Raw genomic sequence first — 26,754 nt, 5'->3', positions numbered from 1 at the left:
GCACGAAGAAGCCGCACCGGCCGGGCAGCGGGGCCGCCGCCATGTTGGAGACACGGAGGCACGAGGTGTTCAGGGTTCACATAAACTGTTGGACATGCCAGCGTCAGGCACTGGCAACACCAAATAACAGTACTGAATGTAAACAAACAAACAAAGATCACATTCAGGGCACACAACACATGAAAAAGAAGAAAGTTCCGCCATCTCGTCTTTTTTATAACGTTTTAAAGATGATTTAAAGTTTATATGAGTTAAAGGAGCTCTTTTCTGGTTCAGCCGGTGACCCTGAATCCCCCTGTGACCCTGTGAATTTCACTATATCAACAACTTGAACTATAACTACCTAAAACGTTGACTTTACTCAGTTTTCAGCGGTTAAATCCGTTAAACTGTTAAACCGTTAAACGCTGTTGGTGCTCATATCTCCCGAGGCGTACCTGAACGCCCCTCACTCCCTCTGGTTGGTCAGTGGCTCGCTTCTCGTTGTTGATTGGTCGCCAGTTTGTCACTAGTTGTAACAGAGTTCCCGCCTCTTGTCTCCCAGCGTGGGCGTGGCTGTGCGTGACCGTGCGTGATGACGTCACCAGCGGACAGTCCATGCCATGATGGCGGCGGAGCGGGGCGGCGGCGGTCCCGGTTCTTCTCGGCCGGATTACTCGGTGCTGGTGGTGGTGGGAGCGCTGCGGCCCGCGGGCCTGCTGGAGCGGCTGCTGCGGCAGATAGACTCAGGTGAGCGGGTTCTGGAGGGGCAGCGGAACCGGGCCGGACCTCACGGCGGGAAGTGGAGCCTTCACAATAAGAGTGGAGGGAGGGGAAGTTCGGCCGCTGGGTTCGGGCTCCCTGTGCGGGAGTTCTGTCTCCTGGTTCGGGAGTTCTGGCGGGTTTCAGCGTGGTGTGCTGAACCAGGAGCGTCTGTTCGGTACTTTTGGGTCTCTGAGCTGCTCTTATACTGACAGTAAAACACTTTTAATCACTTTTAACTTCAGCCCGAGTAATTGTTAGCATGTTGGTTAACTTAATAATAATAATAATAATAATATATTTTATTTATAAAGCACTTTACATCAATTTAATGACCTCAGAGTGCTACATTTTAAAACTAGCATTTAAAAAACTTTATAACTTGATTTATATGATTTATAACTTCCGGTCCAGTTCATGGTTAACTTCTGGCATGGTTCTGACCTGGTTCCTCTCTGGTTCTGGCCTGGTTCTGGTCTCAGCCTGTGTTGGACCTGGTTCTGGCCTGGTTCTGGCCTGGTTCTGGTCTGGTTCTGGTCTGGTTCCTCTCTGGTTCTGGCCTGGTTCTGGTCTAAGCCTGTGTTGGACCTGGTTCTGACCTGATTCTGGTCTGGTTCTGGTCTCAGCCTGTGTTGGACCTGGTTCTGGCCTGGTTCTGGTCTGGTTCTGGTCTGGTTCTGGTCTGGTTCTGGTCTGGTTCCTCTCTGGTTCTGGCCTGGTTCTGGTCTAAGCCTGTGTTGGACCTGGTTCTGACCTGATTCTGGTCTGGTTCTGGTCTCAGCCTGTGTTGGACCTGGTTTCTCTGTGCGTTGGCAGGTTCAGCTTAATGTAAAACTCCAGAACCTTGGTGGCAGAACCAGAACCTTTGGGCTTCTGTTTGGACCGCCACACGGTTCTGGTTGTGGTTCTGACCCCGGGTGGTTTCATCGTAACCATAGCAACGTGCCCCTGCAGCAGTGGAACCTGTCGGACTCGGTTCTGGGTGATTTGGACCTGCGTGCGGTTCCAAAGCGGACAGAACCTCCTCAGAACCTCCTCAGAACCTGGGCCCGCTCTGTTTCGGGTTCTTGGACCTGCGTTGTGTCCCCACAGAGATACAGAAACAGCGGTGTGTGTTCAGAACATTTTAAGCAACTCGAACAGGAAGTGGTGTTTCTAAATATCATCAACTTCCTGTTTGGACAGGAAACGGCTCATCTGACAGAGATAGGAGGAACGTGGAGAGATGTCTCACTCTGACTGATAAAATCATAGATATGTATAGAACCATAGATATGTATAGAACCATAGATATGTATAGAATCATAGATATGTATAGAATCATAGATATGTATAGAACCATAGATATGTGTAGAATCATAGATATGTATAGAATCATAGATATGTATAGAACCATAGATATGTATAGAACCATAGATATGTATAGAATCATAGATATGTATAGAACCATAGATATGTATAGAATCATAGATATGTATAGAACCAGAGATATGTATAGAATCATAGATATGTATAGAACCATAAGCCCTTTTTCCATCAGATTCTGTAGCGAATTAAAAGTTATATCGCATTACTTTGTTGCGATATAAGATGCGTTCGGTTGGTTTTCCATCAAACAGGACGATTCTAGCGAAATAAAATGACATCACCGGAACGTGCTGATGCGCATTATTCTGACTCGACCAGATGATTTTCCATTACAAAAGTGGCGAATTGTAGCGAATTAGAATGCTCGGTAGCGGGAATTTAATTGCTCGCGCTGTTATTGTCAGCCTCCTGTTATAACAGTTGCTATAACTTTCAAGGCAACGTACCTTTTCACCACCGGCTTTCGTTTTATTTATTAGGCTAGTTACTTATTTAGAGTTATGGACCGTAGGATAGGACTAAACATGCTGCTAGTGCTGCTATGTCAGCTTATAATAGCCGTCAGAAATTTAAGAAGGAGGATCCTTCATCCGCATCCGTAATTCTCGCCTCGCTCTCATCGATGAGAGCGAGGCGAGAATTAATTATGCTGCTTCAGGACCTCCCGAATTGTGTTTAAAAAAAGCAGAGTCTCTGCTCTCGACCAGTTGTTTCTTTTATCATCGGACATTGTTGTTACTAGTTGTTGCTGCTGTTTTGATACCGACAGGATAGGTGAAATGGGGCGGCTGAGCGGCTCAACAACAACATTCGAATCCTCGCGCTTTACCAATACCATCTGCGCATGCGTGGCTAGTCTGAATCGCATTAACCTTTTCCATCACTTCTGTAGCGATACAACTTAGCCCTGAACCACCTATTTCGAGCGAATTGATTTAATGCGACAAAACAGGCGTTCTAGCGATTTAACCGTTTTTCCATCACATGTATCGCACTAACTTCTTGATGCGCATCAAATTAAAGCGAATCATGTCGTTGATGGAAAAAGGGCTATAGATATGTATAGAATCATAGATATGTATAGAATCATAGATATGTATAGAATCATAGATATGTATAGAATCATAGATATGTATAGAACCATAGATATGTATAGAACCATAGATATGTATAGAACCATAGATATGTATAGAACCATAGATATGTATAGAATCATAGATATGTATAGAATCATAGATATGTATAGAACCATAGATATGTATAGAATCATAGATATGTATAGAACCATAGATATGTATAGAACCATAGATATGTATAGAACCATAGATATGTATAGAATGGCTAGATATCTCGTCCGCGTTGCTGGGCAACGGAGTGGAACGTTCGCAGATGGCGGCCATCTTACCACAGGCAGCTCTCTGGCCGACAACATTGTGTTGATGGTGAAACATTCAAGACATAACTTGCTTAATTCTCAAACGTTTAGGTTATTATAAACATCAAAGTAGTAAGCTAATTATCACACTACAGACGAAGTCCATATTTATTTTTTAAAATGAAAAACGTAAATATTTCAGGTTTATTTGCCCCATGACTGAACTTTATTTACCCCTTGGGATGACTCCCTCAGGGAGATTCAAGTCCCCAGTAGCTCCAAACACACACATAGGATCTCTATGAATCTAAAATACAGTATAATATAGAATAATTAATATAATATATCATTAAAATATAATTAATATAGAATAATCTAAAACAAAGTGTAAAAAAGAATATAGGCTATACAAGATATACAAAGTAAAGAGAGTTAAATAAACTAAGTTATAGCACTATGGTTGAGTTATTGCCCATAATGCACTACACTTGTGTTAATTACACATTGTATGCACATAGTCTGACCATAAATAGATAAGATATTGCACAGTAGTGACGTGAATTATTGCACAGTGACCCCCCTACCCCATAGATATGTATAGAATGCCATTCTACATATCTATGCCACCATTTCAACATATTCAATCATCCAGAATTATTACCACGGCAATCACGTTTATTAGAAAACAAACAGTGTAAAATGGTGGAGATTTCTGCGAGATAAGAGTAATAGCGTCAGAGCAGATCACTTACCGTAACTATGGTTACCTCAGGTTTGACTGTCTCCCGGACATCTCACCCTGTGGTAAGATGGCCGACTGGTGCGGACGTTCTAAACTCAGACGCAACACATCGAGCCGTTCTATACATATCTATGGTTCTATACACATCTATGGTTCTACACATATCTATGATTCTATACACATCTATGGGTAAAACTGTGTGTGTGTGTGCGTGTGCGTGTGTGTGTGTGTGTGTGTCTCACTCTGACTGATAAAACTGTATGTGTGTGTGTGTTTTATCTGTCTCACTGTGACTGATGTGTTTAGTGTTAGCAGCCATCTTTCTGTACTTGTGAGGAGCAGCAGTCATGTGACTCTGCGGCCGGTGATTAATCTGCCTGATGGCTCAGTCTGAGGTTAGATGATAACTCTTAGTTAGATAACTCTAACCCTTTGGTGGAATGAGGCTCTGACGTCCTGACAGCAGAAACTGAGCTTTTCTCTTTATCTCTGAGGTAAACTCAGTTTTCTTGTTGCTGTATCAGGACACGATGGTGTTCAGCTTATCACTGCATCATGTGACCCGTCCCACAGAAAGCACATCAGAACCTGCTTTTGGTGGATTAGTGGTTTCAGGTTTCTAGAAATGAATCAAAAATAGAAAGTTCCCCGTAAAGAACAAAGAGATTTACCTGAAAGAAGAGCTCAGACAGACTTTCCAGCAGAAGCATCATTCAGAGCTTCAGCAGCTCACAGGAAGCTGGACTCAGCCTGAACTTTGGGATCTGTTCTGCTTTCTGCACAGTCACACTTTAATGTTTAAGGTTTTTAACTTTAAGGTTTTTAACCTCAGAACACAGAGCAACCACCCAAAAGGTGTAGCTGCTCCTGAGGTCTTCATCAGCTGCTGAAACCCGGTTCTGTAGAACCACAGAAGTCCAGAGATCCTCGGCTCTGAAAGCGAACACAGACCGTCTTTAGTGTCAGAGGTCAGAGGTCACCTGGTCAAGCCTGGTCTGATCAGTCTGCTGTGATGTTTCCAAGTCCGACAGACGAAACCAAAGCAGATCTGTGAAGCCTGACGAAGCGCATCCTGATTGTTCTGATGGTGCTGAAGGTGTTGTTGGTTCTGGTGGTGCTAATGGTTCTGTTGGTTCTGATGGTGTTTTTGGTTCTGATGGTGTTGATGGTTCTGGTGGTGCTAATGGTTCTGTTGGTTCTGTTGGTGCTGATGGTTCTGTTGGTGCTGATGGTTTTGATGGTGTTGTTGGTTCTGATGGTGTTGATGGTTCTGTTGGTGCTGATGGTTCTGTTGGTTCTGATGGTGTTGTTGGTTCTGATGGTGCTGATGGTTCTGTTGGTTCTGATGGTGTTGTTGGTTCTGATGGTGCTGATGGTTCTGTTGGTTCTGATGGTGTTGTTGGTTCTGATGGTGCTGATGGTTCTGTTGGTGCTGATGGTGTTGTTGGTGCTGATGGTGTTGTTGGTTCTGATGGTGCTGATGGTTCTGTTGGTTCTGATGGTGCTGATGGTTCTGTTGGTTCTGATGGTGTTGTTGGTTCTGATGGTGCTGATGGTTCTGTTGGTGCTGATGGTGTTGTTGGTGCTGATGGTGTTGTTGGTTCTGGTGGTGCTAATGGTTCTGTTGGTTCTGATGGTGTTTTTGGTTCTGATGGTGTTGATGGTTCTGGTGGTGCTAATGGTTCTGTTGGTTCTGTTGGTGCTGATGGTTTTGATGGTGTTGTTGGTTCTGATGGTGTTGTTGGTTCTGATGGTGTTGTTGGTTCTGATGGTGCTGATGGTTCTGTTGGTTCTGATGGTGTTGTTGGTTCTGATGGTGCTGATGGTTCTGTTGGTGCTGATGGTGTTGTTGGTGCTGATGGTGTTGTTGGTTCTGATGGTGCTGATGGTTCTGTTGGTTCTGATGGTGCTGATGGTTCTGTTGGTTCTGATGGTGTTGTTGGTTCTGATGGTGCTGATGGTTCTGTTGGTGCTGATGGTGTTGTTGGTGCTGATGGTGTTGTTGGTTCTGGTGGTGCTAATGGTTCTGTTGGTTCTGATGGTGTTGTTGGTGCTGATGGTGTTGTTGGTGATGATTGTGCTATTGGTTCTGATGGTGCTATTGGTTCTGAAGGTGTTGGTTCTGATGGTGCTATTGGTGCTGATGGTGTTGTTGGTGCTGATTGTGCTATTGGTTCTGATGGTGTTGTTGGTGCTGATTGTTCTATTGGTTCTGATGGTGTTGTTGGTGCTGATGGTGCTATTGGTGCTGATGGTGTTGTTGGTTCTGATGGTGCTATTGGTGCTGATGGTGTCTCCTGTGTGCTGATGGTGCTATTGGTGCTGATGGTGTCTCCTGTTTGCTGATGGTGCTATTGGTGCTGATGGTGTCTCCTGTGTGCTGATGGTGCTATTGGTGCTGATGGTGTTTCCTGTTTGCTGATGGTGTCTCCTGTTTGCTGATGGTGCTATTGGTGCTGATGGTGTCTCCTGTGTGCTGATGGTGCTATTGGTGCTGATGGTGTCTCCTGTGTGCTGATGGTGTCTCCTGTTTGCTGATGGTGTCTCCTGTTTGCTGATGGTGCTATTGGTGCTGATGGTGTCTCCTGTGTGCTGATGGTGCTGATGGTGTCTCCTGTTTGCTGATGGTGTCTCCTGTTTGCTGATGGTGCTATTGGTGCTGATGGTGTCTCCTGTGAGCTGATGGTGTCTCCTGTTTGCTGATGGTGCTATTGGTGCTGATGGTGTCTCCTGTTTGCTGATGGTGCTATTGGTGCTGATGGTGTCTCCTGTGTGCTGATGGTGTCTCCTGTTTGCTGATGGTGTCTCCTGTTTGCTGATGGTGCTATTGGTGCTGATGGTGTCTCCTGTGTGCTGATGGTGCTATTGGTGCTGATGGTGTCTCCTGTGTGCTGATGGTGTCTCCTGTTTGCTGATGGTGTCTCCTGTTTGCTGATGGTGCTATTGGTGCTGATGGTGTCTCCTGTGTGCTGATGGTGCTGATGGTGTCTCCTGTTTGCTGATGGTGTCTCCTGTTTGCTGATGGTGCTATTGGTGCTGATGGTGTCTCCTGTGAGCTGATGGTGCTGATGGTGTCTCCTGTTTGCTGATGGTGCTATTGGTGCTGATGGTGTCTCCTGTGTGCTGATGGTGCTGACGGTGCTTCCTGTGTGCTGCAGGTGTGCGCTGTTGGCCGGTGAACCTGGACGTCGGCGTTCTGGATCAGCAGCTGAAGCTCTTCGTCTGCAGACACTCGGCCTTCCAGTCGGAGGACGTTCCAGGTGAGACGCATTAGTGCTTTTGTTTTGAAAACAGGAAGTGAACCTACCCTCGTTGTAGCTAGCTTGAAACTGCCGTTTTGACAGGAAATGACGATCGGCGACGTCAAGTTATGTTGCATCTTGGGTAGTTTGAGTATGAGTAGTAACCTCATGATGCATACCCAACATTTAGGAGAATCTAGTATGCATCCGGGAACTTAAAATAAGTTAAAGTTAGGAATAGGTAGGGGGGTGACTCTGGCATCCCAGAGTCACCCCCCTAATGCCAGCCATCACTGCTCCTCACACCACAACAACCATCTTTTTTCCACAACCACCAGCTACCCCAGCCTCTCACCAACTGCACACCAGTCCCAGCGGGGTGGGGATTCAAACCCTGGTTCGGGTAGGGGGTAGAAAAAGTAGAGGTAAAGATAAGTAGGAATGGAATTCAAACCCTGGTTCGGGTAGGGGGTAATGAAAGTATAGAGGGTGCCAGAGGTGGAGGCAAGACAAGACACACTAGCAGATTCAGCAGACAAACTCACCTAAACAGTCCTACAATCACTAAAAATGCCAGCAAAAACAAACCCACACAGGCCAACTCACCTAAAATGGCCGCCTGGTTTCAAAAGGCTCACATGGGCCAAACCCTCCACTTAAATATCTTGAACTTCTGCTTTGCTTTTTCCAAGAGTCTGTTTACCCTAAGTGCCCCCCCTGCTGGGCCCCCAGCTGCTATTGCTTCTTCTAATCCAAATCCACTGACTGGACTTTACTGCCTCATCTGACAGCTCTTTCACTATTGTCCTCACACTCTGCCCACTTACACCCAGCTCCCTCAGCAATGAGACAACAGACTTTGCAACAAATCCTCTACATCCTACTTCCACTGGACAGAATCTAACCTTCCATCCTCGCTGCTCTGCTTCTGCCCCCAACTCCACATATCTAAGCTTTTTCCTTTCATATGCTTCTGCTACTAATTCCTCCCAAGGAACAGTCAGCTCTATGAAATAGACTCTCATTCTACTCCAAGACCACAAGACTATATCAGGCCTTAGATTTGTAGAGGCTATCTCCTGGGGCGCAACAAGCTTATTTCCTAAATCTACCTGCATCTCCCAATCACAAGCATCCTCCAAGCTGCCGTGCCTCCTTATCGTCTTTTTAACTTTCTCCCCCTCTGGAACAAACTGAATTGCCACTCTCTTCACCTTAGACCCTCCTAAGTTTACCGCCCTTCGTTTATCTTCAACACCTGCAGCTAAGCTTCTTAATACTTGGTCATGTCCCCATGGATACCGGCCTTGTGACAGACTAACCTTACAACCTGACAAAATATGTCTTAGAGTTGCAGTACCTGAACATAACGAACATAACGGGTCTCCATTTACCCAGAGTTTTAGGTTCTGGGGAGTTGGCAATACATCATATGTTGCCCCTATCAAAAATCTAATACTCCTTTCCTCCATACTCCACAGTTCTTTCCAACTAAGCTTTTTCTTCTCTACACCTTCCCAATTCAACCACCGTCCCTGCTTAGCCTGAGCCACTGCCTTTGCACCCCTTAACATTTCCTCCTGTCTACGAACCTGCTCAACAACTAGCTTTCTCTTCTCCTTGGGACCTGCTCTACTCCACACTGGTTTGCCTGGGCCAAGCCCCAAGCCTCCCCGGCCTATTTGCACATTACCCACAATCTCTGCATGTCTAAGGCTGTGTTCGAAACCGCCTACTACATACTACATACTACATACTACATACTTGCAAACTGCATACTCATCGATCAGACGGTATGCAGAGCGTTTACCCACAATGCATTTCGCTCCTGCCCGAGCCAAAATCAGCTGGCCTGAAGCTGATTTCCCTTAAGCTCTAAACTCTGTAAACTTTAGCAACATTTGAAACATTTTCAGGTGAGAAAGTAGTCGTTTAGATCCCCAACGTGTTGAAAACCTGACAAAATACCGGCTGTTTACAATTTTGTTCCCACGAATTCGGCGCTACTAAAGCTAGCCGCAGTGAGCTAACGCACTTCCGGTTATTTTCACAAAATAAAATACCCGTTGCCTTTTATCATAGGGAAAGCCATTACCATACAATTGGTGCTTTTGTTTTGAAAACAGGAAGTGAACCTACCCTCGTTGTAGCTAGCTTGAAACTGCCGTTTTGACAGGAAATGACGATCGGCGACGTCACGTTACGTTGCATCTTGGGTAGTTTGAGTAAGAGTAGTAACCTCATGATGCATACCCAATATTTCGGAGAATCTAGTATGCATCCGGGAACTTAAAAAAAGTTAAAGTTAGTAGGAGTAGTAGGAGAAGTATGCGGTTTCGAACACAGCCTGAGAGTTACTTCTGCCTCCTGAGCTGCCGTTCTTGGTTTCCACTTCCTCCCCTTTGGTTGGGTTTGGAACCACCTTACTAACTACCACATCTTTACTCCCAGCTAACAGGAGCTCTGTCCTAACTTTAGTACATTTAAACTCCTCTACTAGACCAGATACTGGGAGCTGGAGTATGCCTTTCCCATACAGTGCCACAGTACTTAATAGGGGTGGGACGATATGCTTTGGTCACGATTCGATTGTATCACGATTCTTGATTCAATTCAATTCATTTTTATTTATATAGCGCCAAAAACAACAAATGTCATCTCAAGGCACTTATATAGTAAGTCCAATTCAAGCCAATTGGAATTCAATTAATTAATAATAATCATAATTCATAAAATAATCCAATTCGTTCATATAGAGCCAATTCAAAAACAATTTCCTAGCTAAGAAAACCAACAGATTGCACTGAAAACTTTTTGTTTTTCGGTCCAATCTCCCGGCCTGAGCGGCGTGCCTGAGGCGACTGTGGAGAGAAACGACTCCCTTTTAACAGGAAGAAACCTCTGGCAGAGCCAGACTCAGGAAGGGTGGCCATCCGCCTCCACCAGCTGGGGTTTGAGAAGACAGAAAAAGGGGGGGGGAGGGGGGCAGGGGGCCACCGCGACGGCGGCACTGTAACACCATTCAAAGGATATCTGTTGGAACAGGGAAACACGAGTTAATGACCACAATAATATCACATATACATAAAGAGAGTAAAGTGAGGAAAGGTGTGTCAGATGAGGCCCCCCAGCAGTCTAGGCCTATAGCAGCTTAACTATGGGATGTTTCAGGATCACCTGAGCCATCCCTAACTATAAGCTTTATCAAAAAGGAAAGTTTTAAGCTTGGTCTTAAAAGTGGAAAGGGTGTCTGCTTCCCGGACATTTACTGGCAGCTTATTCCACAATAGAGGGGCCTGATAACTGAAGGCTCTGCCTCCCATTCTACTTTTAGAAACTCTGGGAACCTCAAGTAAACCTGCAGTTTGGGAACGAAGTGCTCTGTTAGGAAAATATCTTACAATGAGATCTTTAAGATATGATGGAGCTCGGTCATTAAGAGCTTTATATGTAAGGAGAAGAATCTTAAATTCTATTCTGAATTTAACAGGGAGCCAATGAAGAGAAGCTAAAACTGGAGAAATATGATCTCTGCTGTTAGTTCTCATCAAAACTCTGGCTGCAGCATTTTGGATCAGCTGAAGGCTTTTCAGAGAATATGTGGGACAGCCCAATAATAAAGAATTACAGTAGTCCAATCTTGAAGTAACAAATGCATGAATTAGTTTTTCTGCATCACTCTGAGACAGGATGTTCCTGATTTTAACAATATTACGAAGGTGAAAGAAGGCAGTCCTAGAAACCTGTTTTATATGCGAGTCAAATGATAAGTTCTGGTCAAAAATAACTCCAAGGTTCCTCACTGTAGAACTAGAAGCCAAGGAAATACCATCTAGAGTAACTATATAGCTAGACAATTTCTCCCTGAAACGCTCAGGTCCAAAGATAACGACTTCAGTTTTGTCTGAATTTAGCAGCAGACAGTTCTGAGTCATCCAGGTCTTTATGTCTTTAAGACATGCTTGTAGTCTGACCAACCTATTGGGTTCATCTGGTTTTATAGATAAGTACAGCTGAGTATCATCAGCATAGCAATGGAAATTTATGCCATGCTGTCTAATAATGTTACCTAATGGAAGCATGTATAAAGTAAAAAGAATCGGTCCAAGCACAGAACCCTGGGGAACTCCATGACTTACTCTGGTGTGTGAGGAAGATTCTTCATTTACAAGAACAAACTGAAATCTATCAGATAAATATAACTTAAACCAGCCTAATGCAGTTCCTTTAATCCCAATAACATGTTCAAGTCTGTGTAATAAGATACTGTGATCGACCGTATCAAATGCAGCACTGAGATCCAACAGGACAAGCACAGACACAAGTCCGCTATCAGAGGCTAAGAGGAGATCATTGGTAACTTTCAGCAGTGCAGTTTCTGTGCTATGATGCACTCTGAATCCTGACTGAAACTCTTCAAACAGATTATTACTGTGTAAATGATCACAAAGCTGAGCTGCAACTATTTTTTCAAGAACTTTAGACATAAAAGGGAGATTGGATATAGGTCTATAATGAGCCAACACTTCTGAATCAAGAGTAGGTTTTTTAAGTAAAGGTTTAATTACAGCAACCTTAAAAGTCTGAGGTACATATCCTGTCAACAAAGACAGATTGATCAAATCCAATATGGAAGTGTCAATTAATGGGAAAACCTCCTTGAACAGTCTGGTTGGGATTGGGTCTAAAACACAAGTTGATGGTTTAGAAGAGACTATTGCTGTTGTTAGTTCAGAGAGATCAACTGGGCAGAAGCCGTCTAAATATAAATCAGGTTCTAAAGATACTTCTAAAGCTGCTGTACTTGATGATACATCACTAATAATAGTGGGAAGGACTCCATCAATCTTCTCTCTGATAGAAACAATTTTATTAATAAAGAAGCTCATGAAATCATCACTGCTGAGAGTAAAAGGAATAACTGGCTCAGCAGAGCTCGGACTCTTAGTCAGACTGGCTACAGTGCTGAAAAGAAACCTGGGATTATTCTTATTCTCTTCTATCAATGATGAATAATAAGCAGTTCTAGCTTTACGAAGGGCTTTCTTATACATTGTTAAACTATCTTTCCAGACTAACTGAGACTCTTCTAAATTAGAGGAACGCCACTGTCTCTCCAGCTTTCTTGCAGTCTGCTTTAAAGCACGCAGCTGTGAATTATACCAAGGAGCCAGCCTCTTCTGACTGATTACCTTCCTTTTCAGAGGGGCAACATTGTCCAGTGCTGTACGCATTGAAACTATAGTGCTGTCAACAAGAGAGTCAAGTGTTGCTGGAGTAAAGTTTATGTAGTCGTCCTCTGTCATATCTGCACATGGCAGTGAAGAAAAGGATGATGGAATTAATTCTTTAAATCTGGTTACAGCATCCTCTGATAGACACCTTCTATACGTAAATTTCTTCTCAGAAACTGTATAGTCAAGTAATGTAAACTCAAAGGTTATCAGAAAATGGTCAGATAAGACAGAGTTATGAGGGAACACTGTTAACTGTTCACTCTCAATGCCATAAGTCAGAACAAGATCAAGGGTGTGATTAAGGCAGTGAGTCGGTCTGTGTACACTCTGAGAAAATCCAATAGAGTCCAATATAGAATTAAAGTTCATATTCAGGCTGTCATTTTCAACATCTACATGAATATTAAAGTCACCCACTACAATGACTTTATCTGTACTCAGCACTAACTGGGATAAAAACTCTGAGAATTCAGACAGAAACTCAGAATAAGGGCCAGGTGGACGATACACAACAACAAACACAAGAGGTTTCTGGGATTTCCACTTTGCGTGGGAAAAACTGAGAATCAGATATTCAAAAGAGCTCAAACTAATCTTGGGTCTGGGACTGATGAGTAACCCTGATCTGAAGATAGCTGCCACTCCTCCTCCTCTGCCTGTGGTTCGAGGAACGTGAACATTTAAACAGTCAGAGGGAGTTGCTTCATTAATGCTAACATGATGCTAACATGATGCTAACATGATGCTAACATGATGCTAACATGATCCTCCTGCTGCAGCCAGGTTTCTGTAAGACTAAATATATCAATATGATGATCACAAATCAACTCATTCACTAACAGAGACTTCGAAAGGAGAGATCTGATATTCAGCAAACCACATTTAATAGTTTGATGTTTTTGTTTAGTTAAAGTTTTTGTTTTAATAATTTCTTTTTGCACAAGAGGATTTGCTCCTTTTGTGTTCATTGATTGGGTGGGTAGCAGCAGGTGGGAAGCTGCAGAGAAGTGTGTAAGACTACAACTCTGCATCCTGGTCTGAGCCCTGGGTTGTCATGTTTTAGGGTGGCAAATAAATTTGTCCATATTTCTAGAAATGAGAGCAGCTCCTTCCAAAGTGGGATGGATGCCGTCTCTCCTCATCAGACCAGGTTTTCTCCAGAAAGATTGCCAATTATCTCTGTAGCCCACGTTGTTTGCTGGACACCATCTAGACAACCAGCGATTGTAGGACGACATGCGGCTAAACATGTCATCGCTGGTCAGATTTGGCAGGGGTCCAGAGAAAACTACGGAGTCCCACATTGTTTTGGCAAAATTACACACCGATGCAACATTAATTTTAGTGACCTCCGATTGGCGTAACCGGGTGTCATTAACGCCGACGTGAATAACTATTTTACCATATTTACGTTTATCCTTAGCCAGCAGTTTTAAATAGGATTCTATGTCGCCCGCTCTGGCCCCTGGAATGCATTTGACTATGGCCGCTGGTGCCTCTAATGCCACGTTTCTGACTATAGAGCTGCCAGTTACCAGGGTTTTATCCTCAGCGGGTGTGTCGCTGAGTGGGGAAAATCTGTTAGAAGCGTGGACAGGTCGATGGTGAACAACGGGCTTGACTTTAGAGCTATGCCTCTTCCTGACAGTCACCCAGCCACGATGTAATCCTGGCTGCTCAGGTTCTGCTAGGGGGAGGCTAATGGAGCTAGCTACGCTTGGTGGCTCCACACTGGCAAAAGGGGCCTGGCTCGCTATCGGTTGATTTTCAACAGTGCAGAGCCGAGCTTCCAATTCAGATAACCTCGCCTCCAAAACTACAAAAAGACTACATTTGTTACATGTACCATTATCGCTAAAGGAGGCAGAGGAGTAACTAAACATCTGACACACGGAGCAGGTGAAAGCAGGAGAAGGAGGAAGAGAACCGGTAGCCATGCTACGCTAGAGAACCAGACACACCGCTAAAAAGTGACAATAAAGATTAAAGATCTGTAGGAGTGTGTTAGAACAGAACGGTAAGCTATAGAGTTTAACTATGCAAAATTGTGTAAGTTATAGATCGAAATAAAGTGATTATCAGTACTCCAAGCGGAGCAAGAAATTCCACAGTGCACGAGCAAGGTAACAGGAAGTGATGCAACACGTCTTACCGCAAAGCGTCACAGCGTCAGTTGAGGAGACAATATAATGATAATTGCGATTCTACAAATGTTGCGATTCGATATAATCAGTAATTGCAATTTTCTTCCTCCTTAAAAAACAAACGAGTTGAATCGTACACTTCTAGAATGAATGTCGTTCCCATAAGCAATGCACATCAGTTTGTGTCAGTCCGTCCAGCAGCTGACATTTATTTCAATTGAGACAAAAAGAGGTACTTAACATGTACAGCATTTTTTTTTAAAGTTACAAAATTAATTGAAATGTCCACACAGCACAAATGTGGGCTTAAAGCTGCCATCGGCAACTTTTTTTTTAGTCATATTAGCTTGAACTGTCATGGGATTCTGGAAATAGAATATTAAATAGGCTGTTTAGGAAAAATCCCGAATTCTGTAGCTCCCTCTGAAGCCTGTAATCGTGCTTGCAAAAATCGAGCGCTCCCGGCTGTTTTTAACCAATCACGTTAGGTTTATTATTTATCTATTATCTGAGCAGAACAGTCACCAACCACGTCTTCCATGCTGAGCGTGAGTCTGCCCCCAGCTTGTGTGCGCGCACACTGGTGTGAACTCACGTGCACAACCTCGTCCACAGAGGGGGAGGGACCTGAAAGTTGTATCAGTTCGAATTTTCCGACTTTAGACTCGGAATTTTGAAAACCTACCGACGGCAGCTTTAATGTAATGAATTAATGAAGTTTCTACATGTGACGTAATATAATCGATTCAGGGGAGAAAAATCTATTTTTATAATCATCCCATAAAAAAATCGCGATATATACATGAATTGATTTTTTTCGCCTACCCCTAGTACTTAGTGATACTCCGGAGTAGATTCAACCTGGGGTCATTTGAACCGTGACATCCAGCCAAGTAGCCCACCCGAAGTTTTTCCGATATTGGCTGAACATCAGCTGAGTTACTGAGTTATCCCGAATAGCTTCGTACAAGCGCTAACGGACCCTGGCAGTATCTCCAAAATTACCACACTAAAATCACATGCCATGACACCAAACTTCTACAGTAGTACAATAGGAGCTTCAAAGTAAGATGAGGGTTGATCTACTACTGTAGACAACAAAGTGCATGCTATATTCTACATGGATTTTTATGAATTTTTATGTTGTAGAGTTGTGAATTTATTTTATCAATGGAGAAACTGAGCAGCCTTGCTTTGTTGTCTACAGTAGTAGATCAACCCTCATCTTACTTTGAAGCTCCCAGATCAAGGAAGTGACTGCGTCGACGGGGGCGTGGCCTGGGGGGGGTCTGATCTCAATGAATCGTTCCAGCTGTTTGCTGCTCAGAGAGCTGCTTGTTTAACTCAGACACATGAAGGCAGTCAGCTGAGACTCTGCTGAGCGCACACACATGCACAGGGTTTCCCCCGCCCCTGCCTGAGGGGGGCAGCACCCCCCCATCCAGCAGAGGAGGCACATTATTAGCTTCAGCTCCACAGACGCAGAATAATCTGAAAGCAGGGAAACAGCAGGAGGTAGTTTGTTTATTTATTTATTTATTATTTTACGGTTATTTATCTGTAATCTGCTCCCAGCTGGTTCTGTCCGGTCGGTTCTGTGCCCAGGAGGGAACTTTCTTCCAGTCTTTGTTTTTTTGTGAAATTTTTTTTCCTAAAACATGTCATTCGATTAGTTTGTATCATTAGATCCTGGAAAAGAAGGACGAGATCTTAGATCTAGATCTAGATGTTTTCCCGTGTCTGACGGTGATGTGCTGCTGTCGTTCCCGCAGGCCAGCGCACGCTGCAGCACGCCGGAGACGTCCTGGACGCTCAGGTGGTGCTGAACCCGGCCCACGACTTTCTCTGCTCAGAGGTGAGAGTCCAGAAAACAGACTTCCTCTGTGAGTCCGGCCGCCTCACTCTGTTCTCTCCTGTGTTGGCGCTCAGGTGCGGCGGCTGCTGTGCGACCCAGCCCGACACAAACTTCTGGTTCTGGCCGGTCAGTGTGTTGAGGACAGCGGGGACATTGTGCTGCAGCAGGGCTGCTTCTCCCTCAGAGACTTTGTCCAGATACTCGCCGACGAGGAGGTAAGAACGGGTCAGAACCTGATGTTCTGGACCAATGGAACAGTAACTTTAATCAGAACCAGATGTTCTGGACCAATAGAACCGTAACTTTAACTAGAACCAGATGTTCTGAACCAATAGAACTCTAACCAGAACCGGATGTTCTGGACCAATAGAACCGTAACTTTAACCAGAACCAGATGTTCTGGACCAATAGAACCGTAACTTTAACTAGAACCAGATGTTCTGAACCAATAGAACCGTAATTTAACTAGAACCAGATGTTCTGAACCAATAGAACCGTAATTTAACTAGAACCAGATGTTCTGGACCAACAGAACTTTAACCAGAACCGGACGTTTTGTGTGTGCAGGTGCGGGAGCTGCTGAGTCCCGCGGACCCGGCGCTGAAGGCCCAGCTCACCCTCAGCTGCCCCCCCCACGGCCTCTGGAAGGACTCGGAGCTGCAGAAACATTCCCTGCAGGACCTGATCTCCATCCGGATCAACCCCCCCCCGGTGTTCCCTCAGATGGAGGGTCTCCAGGAGTTCACGGAGTACCTCTCCGAGTCTCTGGAGCCGGAGTCCCCCTTCGACCTCCTGGAGCCCCCCGGCACCGTGGGCTTCCTGAAGCTGTCCCGGCCCTGCTGCTACATCTTCCCCGGGGGCAGGGGGGACTCCGCCTTCTTCGCCGTCAACGGCTTCAACGTCCTGGTGAACGGCGGCTCCGACGCCCGCTCCTGCTTCTGGAAGCTGGTCCGGCACCTGGACCGGATCGACTCGGTGCTGCTGACCCACGCCGGCGTGGACAACCTGCCGGGCCTGAACAGCCTGCTGCTGAGGAAGGTGCACGAGCAGGACCGGGAGGCGGCGGGGGCGCACTCCGAGGAGGACTGGATGAAGAAGCTCATCTCCCCCGAGCTCGGGGTGGTGTTCCTCAACGTCCCCGACCGGCTGAAGTCCGTGCAGCCGGATCCCGGCCAGCTGCGGAGGTGCGACCAGGTGGCACTGACCTTCCAGCGCTTACAGCAGCTCGCCATCAAACCGGAACCTTTGAGCCGGCCCAGCGGGGCCAACATCGAGCCGGTTATCCTGTTTCAGAAGATGGGGGTGGGCCGTCTGGAGCTGTACGCCCTGAATCCGGTCCGAGGCAGCAAAGAGCTGGAGGAGTTCACGCAGCTTTGGCCGAACGGCGGCTCGAATGCGAAGGGCTCGGACCTGCCGTGCCTTGTTTCCATCTGTGCTCTGCTGGTGTGGCACCCCTCCAACCCCCAGGAGAAGATCATCAGGGTCCTCTTCCCAGGGTGCACGCCACAGACCAAAATCCTGGACGGACTAGAAAAACTCAAACACCTAGACTTCCTCAAACACCCGTCCGTGTGTTTGAAGGACCTCGAATCGCTCAAACACGAAAAGCAACCAAAGCGCGCGGAGAGTCGAGAAAGCCTTAAGTCCCAGTCCAAGGACCTGAGACCAATTAGTGCCTTACAGAAGGACAAACCCGGGCGGGTCGATGGCAAAAAGCTAGAGACGAAGACCAAGCCGAGGGCAGCTGGTGAGTCCACAGCCAAAGAAAGAAAGGAGGACAAACCGAAGGAGCTAGAGGTTAAGTCCAAGCCGGCAAAACCTGCAGAAAAGATCATTCCAAAGAAAGATGTATCAAAGGAGGACAAGAAGGAAGTGAAGAAGAAGGACGAGAAGGCCGCAGAGAAGAAGAAGGAAATCACAAGCACAAAACCAAAGAAGGAGCAGAAACCTGAAGCCAAAAGAGACGGTAAGAAGGAGGGGAAAATGGAGGAGGAGAAGAAACCTGCCAAGCAGGCTGTGAAAGAAGTCAAGAAAGTGGGCGGAGCCTCGAGTCTGGCGGCCACGGCGAGCACTGAACCGAGAAAGCCTTTAGGTAAAAGTGGGCCAGTCAAAAAGGACGGGACTCCTCCAAAGAAGGACACTTTGAGCAAAGGGACCAAAGGTAAGACTGGTCCAAAGGAGGCGGACCGGTCCAAGGTATCAACGCCCGAGGACATGACGGCTGAATTCGAAAGACTCCGCCTGGAAGATGAGAATGGCAACAGCGGTCCGAACTCCAAAAGGACCGATTCTGAAGAAACGCAGGCCAACAACAACCAGGTCTCAGCCGTAGAGAGTCCAGAGAAGTTCCGCTCTGTGGGAGCAGACCCGGGCTGGGTCGCCACTGCCTCGCCTCCGACCAAAAAAACCCCCAGAGGTGACCTCAGCGTCAACTTCGACCTGACTCCGACCACATTCCAGCTGGCAGACGGACCTGGCGCTGAGGAGAAGACTCTGGAGCCGGTCTCCCCTGCAGACTCTGCTCCCAACAGCGCCGGACACACCCCGTTCCAGCCGTCCCCCGAAGACACTCGGGGCTTCGTTGGGGACGGCAGCTTCGAGGCCCGAGGGTCCAGTCTCGGCTTCGAAGATTACAACCCAGGAGGCTCCTGCCGGACCTCGGACCTGAGCTCTCTGAGGGAAGGTCTAGAAAACTCCACGTCCTCTCAGGATAAGCAGTCCAGCCTGCTCACCCTCAGCCCCGTCAGAGACATGACGGCGGACTCCTCGGCGACCTTGACGTCCCTGCCGGCCGAGGTGGGCTCGCCTCACTCCACAGAGGTCGAGGATTCTCTGTCGGTGTCCTCTGAGCCGGTCCTGCCCGGAGTTGGCTCCAACGGACACGCCAGCGACCCGGACCTCGGCGGCAAGGCGTCCTATAACGGACGCTGCGGGAACGGACCGGAGGACCGTGTCCACGGGATGTCGGAGCTCATCTCAGACGTCCCGCACGATGTCGACCTGTGCCTGGTCTCCCCCTGCGAGTTCCAGCATCCCAGGACTCCAGAGAGCCACCAGCAGCAGGCGAGCCTCGGTACCGGCCCGTCTCTGGACCTGTCGAACAACAACAACAACCACCACTCCCAGGATCAGAGCAGCGACAGCCCCTCGACCTGCAGCCAGGAAACTCCGCCCACATCGGTCAGCGACTCCCTCCCAACCGCCACGGACTCGGATATCCCCCCTGGCACCGAGGACTGCCCCTCCATCACCGCAGACATGGAGTCCGACGACGACTCCAGCAGCCTTTTCATCCACGATCGGCACCTCAACCACCGGATGGGACAGGCCCACGACCCGCCCCCGGCCCCGGTTAAAGACCTCCCCCCCCTGCCCCCCCAGCCCGGAGCCTGCATGATCGACCCAGAGGCCGATAAGAGCCCGAAGGCCTCGGCTGCCCGGAAGAAGCCGCTGCAGAGGACCGCGTCGGGAAGCAGCTCCGCCCACAGCGGAAAGTCGAAGGCCGGCAGCTCCACCGGGACCCTGAGGGTGACCTCCAGCCTCGACACCAAGCCTTCGACTCGTAGTTCTGCACCTGCATCCAGAAGTGGAGCTGCGAGGCTGCCGTCCTCAGGTAGAGTCCAGAAAACAGGTGGCCAACATGGACCATAGTGGGTTTTAGTTCTGACTTTAGGGACCATTCAGAAACCCAGAAGAAGTTGAGAGTTCTGCCTATCAGGCTCTGATAAACAGTCAGTGCTGATACCGTTAGGAGCCTGAAAACTGAAGCCAATGTAGAGACTCTAAAGCTCTACATGTGATCACTTTCTGGACTGGGTCAGAACCAGTTCTGGTACAGCAGTGGGGGGGCAGTAGGTTTTTTAGAGAGGCCAGAAAGTACACACCTGAACACGCACCTGTTTTACACCTGAACATGCACCTGTTTTACACCTGAACACACACCTGTTTTACACCTGAACACGCACCTGTTTTACACCTGAACACGCACCTGTTTTACACCTGAACACGCACCTGTTTTACACCTGAAAACACACCTGTTTTACACCTGAACACGCACCTGTTTTACACCTGAACACGCACCTGTTTTACACCTGAACACACACCTGTTTTACACCTGAACACGCACCTGTTTTACACCTGAACATGCACCTGTTTTACACCTGAACACACACCTGTTTTACACCTGAACACGCACCTGTTTTACACCTGAACACGCACCTGTTTTACACCTGAACACGCACCTGTTTTACACCTGTACACACACCTGAACACACACCTGTTTTACACCTGTACACACACCTGAACATACACCCGTTTTACACCTGAACACACACCTGAACACGCACCTGCTCGGTCCTGTAAGGACTCACCTGAACACACACCTGAACACGCACCTGTTTTACACCTGAACACGCACCTGTTTTACACCTGAACACACACCTGAACACGCACCTGTTTTACACCTGAACACACACCTGTTTTACACCTGAACACACACCTGAACACGCACCTGTTTTACACCTGAACACACACCTGTTTTACACCTGAACACACACCTGTTTTACACCTGAACACACACCTGAACACGCACCTGTTTTACACCTGAACACACACCTGAACACGCACCTGTTTTACACCTGAACACGCACCTGTTTTACACCTGAACACGCACCTGTTTTACACCTGAACATGCACCTGTTTTACACCTGAACACACACCTGGACACACACCTGTTTTACACCTGAACACACACCTGCTCGGTCCTGTAAGGACTCACCTGGGCGGAGCCTCATTCATAGCATACGGCTTTAACGTGTTCTTCTGACATTCAGGTTCCAGGGCTGCTGGTCCGGATGGTTCCGTGATGTACGTGGACCTGGCCTACCTGCCCTCAGGCTCCGCCTCCTCCACGGTGGACCTGGACCTGTTCAGGCGGCTGCGCTCTGCGTATTACATCATCAGCGGAGACGACGCCGTGAAGGAGGCGGCCATGAGAGGCATCCTGGATGCTCTGCTGGAGGGCAAGAGCAGCTGGCCGAATGTCCAGGTGGGTGAACCTGCCTCACCCGTCCTCACCCGTCCTCAACTGTCCTCGCCTGTCCTCACCTGTTCTCACCTATCCTCACCTGTCCTCACCTGTGCTCACCTGTCCTCACCTGTCCCTGCCTGTCTCGCCTGTTCTCACCTGTTCTTGCCTGTTCTCACCTGTCCCCGCCTGTCCCCACCTGTCCTCACCCGATCTCACCTGTCCCCGCCTGTCCTCACCTGTGCGCACCTGTCCCCACCTGTCCCCACCTGTTCTCACCTGTCCTCACCTGTCCCCACCTGTCCTCACCTGTCCCCACCTGTTCTCACCTGTCCCCACCGGTCCTCACCTGTCCTCGCCTGTCCTCACCTGATCTCACCTGTCCTCACCTGTTCCCACCTGTCCCCACCTGTTCTCGCCTGTCCTCACCTGTCCCCACCGGTCCTCACATGTCCTCGCGTGTCCTCACCTGATCTCACCTCTCCCCACCTGTCCTCACCCGTCCTCAACTGTCCTCGCCTGTCCTCACCTGTCCTCACCTGTCCCCACCTGTCCTCACCTGTCCTCGCCTGTTCTCACCTATCCTCACCTGTCCCCACCTGTTCTCACCTGTCCCCACCGGTCCTCACCTGTCCTCGCCTGTCCTCACCTGATCTCACCTGTCCTCACCTGTTCCCACCTGTCCCCACCTGTTCTCGCCTGTCCTCACCTGTCCCCACCGGTCCTCACATGTCCTCGCGTGTCCTCACCTGATCTCACCTGTTCCCACCTGTCCCCACCTGTCCTCACCCGTCCTCAACTGTCCTCGCCTGTCCTCACCTGTTCTCACCTGTCCCCACCTGTCCTCACCTGTCCTCGCCTGTTCTCACCTATCCTCACCTGTCCCCACCTGTCCTCACCTGTCCTCACCTGTCCCCGCCTGTTCTCGCCTGTCCCTGCCTGTCTTGCCTGTTCTCGCCTGTCCCTGCCTGTCCTCACCCGATCTCACCTGTCCCCGCCTGTCCTCACCTGTGCTCACCTGTCCTCACCTGTCCCTGCCTGTCTCGCCTGTTCTCACCTGTCCCCGCCTGTCCTCACATGTCCTCACATGTCCTCGCCTGTCCTCACCTGTTCTTGCCTGTTCTCACCTGTCCTCACCTGTCCCCGCCTGTCCTCACCTGTGCGCACCTGTCCTCACCTGTCCCCACCTGTTCTCACCTGTCCTCACCTGTCCCCACCTGTTCTCACCTGTCCTCACCTGTCCCCACCGGTCCTCACCTGTCCTCGCCTGTCCTCACCTGATCTCACCTGTCCCCACCTGTCCTCACCTGTCCCCACCGGTCCTCACCTGTCCTCGCCTGTCCTCGCCTGTCCCCACCTGTCCTCACCTGTTCTCACCTGTCCCCATCTGTCCTCGCCTGTCCCCACCTGTCCCCACCGGTCCTCACCTGTCCTCGCGTGTCCTCACCTGATCTCACCTGTCCCCACCTGTCCTCACCTGTCCCCACCTGTCCCCACCGGTCCTCACCTGTCCTCGCGTGTCCTCACCTGATCTCACCTGTCCCCACCGGTCCTCACCGGTCCTCACCTGTCCTCGCGTGTCCTCGCCTGTCCCTGCCTGTTCTCGCCTGTCCCTGCCTGTCCCCACCTGTCCTCACCCGATCTCACCTGTCCCCGCCTGTCCTCACCTGTGCTCACCTGTCCTCACCTGTCCCTGCCTGTCTCGCCTGTTCTCACCTGTCCCCGCCTGTCCTCACATGTCCTCACATGTCCTCGCCTGTCCTCACCTGTTCTCACCTGTCCTCACCTGTCCCCGCCTGTCCTCACCTGTGCGCACCTGTCCTCACCTGTCCTCACCTGTCCCCACCTGTCCTCACCTGTCCCCACCTGTTCTCACCTGTCCTCACCTGTCCCCACCTGTTCTCACCTGTCCTCACCTGTCCCCACCGGTCCTCACCTGTCCTCGCCTGTCCTCACCTGATCTCACCTGTCCCCACCTGTCCTCACCTGTCCCCACCGGTCCTCACCTGTCCTCGCCTGTCCTCGCCTGTCCCCACCTGTCCTCACCTGTTCTCACCTGTCCCCATCTGTCCTCGCCTGTCCCCACCTGTCCCCACCGGTCCTCACCTGTCCTCGCGTGTCCTCACCTGATCTCACCTGTCCCCACCTGTCCTCACCTGTCCCCACCTGTCCCCACCGGTCCTCACCTGTCCTCGCGTGTCCTCACCTGATCTCACCTGTTCCCATCTGTCCTCACCTGTCCTCACCTGTCCCCACCTGTCCTCACCTGTCCTCACCTGTCCTCACCTGATCTCACCTGTTCCCATCTGTCCTCACCTGTCCTCACCTGTCCCCACCTGTCCCCACCTGTCCTCGACTGTCCCCACCTGTCCTCGCCTGTCCTCACCTGTCCTCACCTGTCCCCACCGGTCCTCACCTGTCCCCACCTGTCCTCACCTGTCCCCACCGGTCCTCACCTGTCCTCACCTGTCCTCACCTATCCTCACCTGTTTTCACCTGTCCCCACCTGTCCTCGACTGTCCCCACCTGTTCCCACCTGTCCTCACCTGTCCTCGCCTGTCCTCACCTGTCCTCACCTGTCCTCACCTATCCTCACCTGTTTTCACCTGTTCTCACCTGTCCTCACCCTCCTACAGCTAACCTCTGATTGGTCCGTTTCTCCTGTTTACTCTCAGGTGACGCTCATCCCAACCTTTGATTCGCTGTCGATGCACGAGTGGTACCAGGAGACGCACGAGCGTCAGAAGGAGCTGTCGGTCACCGTGCTGGGCAGCAACAGCACCGTCGCCATGCAGGAGGAGACCTTCCCCGCCTGTAAGGTGGAGTTCTGAGCTCAGGCCCCGCCCACCTGGCCTCTCAGGCCCCGCCCACCTGCCTTCAGGAGGCTGCTGTCGTTTAGCGAGCATGCTCATTTAGAAACTCTACTTCCCTCACTTATGTGACACCCCCAGCTGGATCAACACCTTCAGCTCACCTGAGCATCGCGTTAGCCCGTTAGCCTCATAGCCCGTTAGCCGTTAGCCTGTTAGTCCGTTAGCATGGACCAAAAGTCAAACAGCTGCGCAGAACTCGATCAGAAGCATTGATCGTTGATGGCAAGGGCACATGATCAGGTGTTAACATCAGTTAACCTGACAGCTGACACTCACCTGGTTAGTTTTTGGTCAGATTTCCCTCCAAATTCTCCTGATAAAACGAAACGTTCGACTTTTATCGAACATTTAAAGTCTTTTTTTTTTTTTTTTTTTTTTTTTTTTTTTTAAATCCCTCAGATCCTTTTTATTTGAATTCCATCGTCTGTAACTTGTGTTTTTGTTCATATCTAAGTGATGTTTGGTGGTTGATCTCACGGTTACAGACCTGAGAAGGACGCTGTCGATAACAACATCCAGAACTGTTGGAGCAAAGAAAGTAAACATTTAATGACTTTATGTTCGTGAAAAGTTTCTGAGGAAACTTCTCTCTGATCCAATCCCCCGTCCTGAGCTGCACGAGGCGACTGTGGGAGGAAAAAGTCCCTTTGAACAGGAACAAACCTCCATCAGAACCAGAACCAGGAACCATCTGCCTGGACCAGCTGGGGGCTGAGAGGACAGGAAAGAGGGGACAACAAGCACCGTAACACCAGGCCAGAGACACCTGGGCTGTGTTCGAAACCGCCTACTACATACTACATACTGCATACTACATTCTGCATACTACATTCTGCATACTCATCGATCAGACAGTATGCAGAGCGTTTACCCACAATGCATTTCGCTCCTGCCCGAGCCGAAATCAGCTGGCCTGAAGCTGATTTCCCTTAAGCTCTAAACTCTGTAAACTTTAGCAACATTTGAAACATTTTCAGGTGAGAAAGTAGTCGTTTAGATCCCCAACGTGTTGAAAACCTGACAAAATACCGGCTGTTTACAATTTTGTTCCCACGAATTCGGCGCTACTAAAGCTAGCCGCAGTGAGCTAACGCACTTCCGGTTATTTTCACAAAATAAAATACCCGTTGCCTTTTATCATAGGGAAAGCCATTACCATACAATTGGTGCTTTTGTTTTGAAAACAGGAAGTGAACCTACCCTCGTTGTAGCTAGCTTGAAACTGCCGTTTTGACAGGAAATGACGATCGGCGACGTCACGTTACGTTGCATCTTGGGTAGTTTGAGTATGAGTAGTAACCTCATGATGCATACCCAACATTTAGGAGAATCTAGTATGCATCCGGGAACTTAAAAAAAGTTAAAGTTAGTAGGAGTAGTGGGAGAAGTAGGCGGTTTTGAACACATTCTGCTGAGAGAGAGAAACATGAGCGAAGGTTCTGCGACTGAAGGTTCTGCGAGCGACGGTTCTGCGACTGAAGGTTCTGATCCAGCAGGCGGTTCCATCTTCACAGATCATACAAAGCTTTGAACGGACCTCAGATCAGCTCTAAAACTCCATTACCCATGAGCCAAAGGGAGGATCTGAGCGTTCTGTCCCTCCTGGTGTTTCAGCCGCTGCATGGCATCATGGGAGTTGTAGTCAGACCTTACAGTCATCTTTCGCCTGTTTTTAAAGTGAGAAACTGAAATGAAACCAACACATTTCAACCTTTAACTTATTTATTGAGAGAAGCTTTTCTTCCAAAGTGTCTTTAAATCAGAGCGACGTCTGGTACGAGCAGAACCAGAACCGGTTCTGAACCGTCTGAGCTTCAGATAACTGAGACAAAAGGTCTCGTTTCAGCAACATTTCCTGCATGAGTCGACACTTTTCTGACTGAAACCTTTTTCAGTGTTTGGTCCTGGATTTCAGATTTAAACTTTAGTTCTGTTGGACCTCCTGATGTGTTGGTGGTTCTGAAATGTTTTCATGTTTCTGTCCCCACATGGAACCGTGTCTGAAACACTAAAATAAACAGAGTTTAACAGAGTTCAACACAGTCTGCTGTGCATTCATTTCATTTTTACCGGGTCAGATTGGAACCAGTTAACTGATTCATGAGGTTTGTTAGTCGGACCTGAAACGTTTTAATTCAGACTGATGGAGGC

At 48.4% G+C, this 26,754-nt stretch overlaps 2 protein-coding genes across 2 annotated transcripts in view; one reads left to right on the top strand and one right to left on the bottom strand.

The window, feature by feature from the left end:
• trmt13 (tRNA methyltransferase 13) overlaps window positions 1-66 on the bottom strand; it is a 10,223-nt gene extending 10,157 nt beyond the window's left edge. Inside the window, exon 1 of the mRNA XM_075486138.1 lies at window positions 1-66. This exon is cut by the window's left edge and continues 71 nt beyond it. Coding sequence (XP_075342253.1) covers window positions 1-43 — 43 coding nt within the window. The 5' untranslated portion in view covers window positions 44-66.
• A 513-nt stretch (window positions 67-579) lies between these two features.
• On the top strand, window positions 580-26,641 carry map1sa (microtubule-associated protein 1Sa). Its single transcript, XM_075486133.1, has 7 exons — window positions 580-729; window positions 7,385-7,486; window positions 16,622-16,704; window positions 16,779-16,919; window positions 17,272-20,317; window positions 21,537-21,751; window positions 24,406-26,641. Exons 1-7 carry the CDS (start codon window positions 603-605, stop codon window positions 24,559-24,561), a joined length of 3,870 nt encoding a protein of 1,289 aa, XP_075342248.1. The 5' UTR covers window positions 580-602; the 3' UTR covers window positions 24,562-26,641.
• Window positions 26,642-26,754: the final 113 nt, after the last annotated feature.

This window comes from Odontesthes bonariensis, chromosome 15 (genome assembly GCF_027942865.1).
Source record: "Odontesthes bonariensis isolate fOdoBon6 chromosome 15, fOdoBon6.hap1, whole genome shotgun sequence".
Lineage (NCBI taxonomy): Eukaryota > Metazoa > Chordata > Actinopteri > Atheriniformes > Atherinopsidae > Odontesthes > Odontesthes bonariensis.
The sequence above is the reverse complement of the archived record's forward strand: the minus strand, read 5'-3'. Positions and strand labels throughout refer to the sequence as shown.

What these genes read in the sequence shown, in the direction of transcription:
- map1sa (XM_075486133.1), top strand. Translation starts at nt 603, where the DNA reads ATGATGGCGGCGGAGCGGGGCGGCGGCGGTCCCGGTTCTTCTCGGCCG. An exon ending in GCTGCGGCAGATAGACTCAG is followed by an intron (nt 730 to 7,384) that starts GTGAGCGGGTTC and finishes TGTGTGCTGCAG; the next exon opens with GTGTGCGCTGTTGGCCGGTG. An exon ending in GCAGCTGGCCGAATGTCCAG is followed by an intron (nt 21,752 to 24,405) that starts GTGGGTGAACCT and finishes GTTTACTCTCAG; the next exon opens with GTGACGCTCATCCCAACCTT.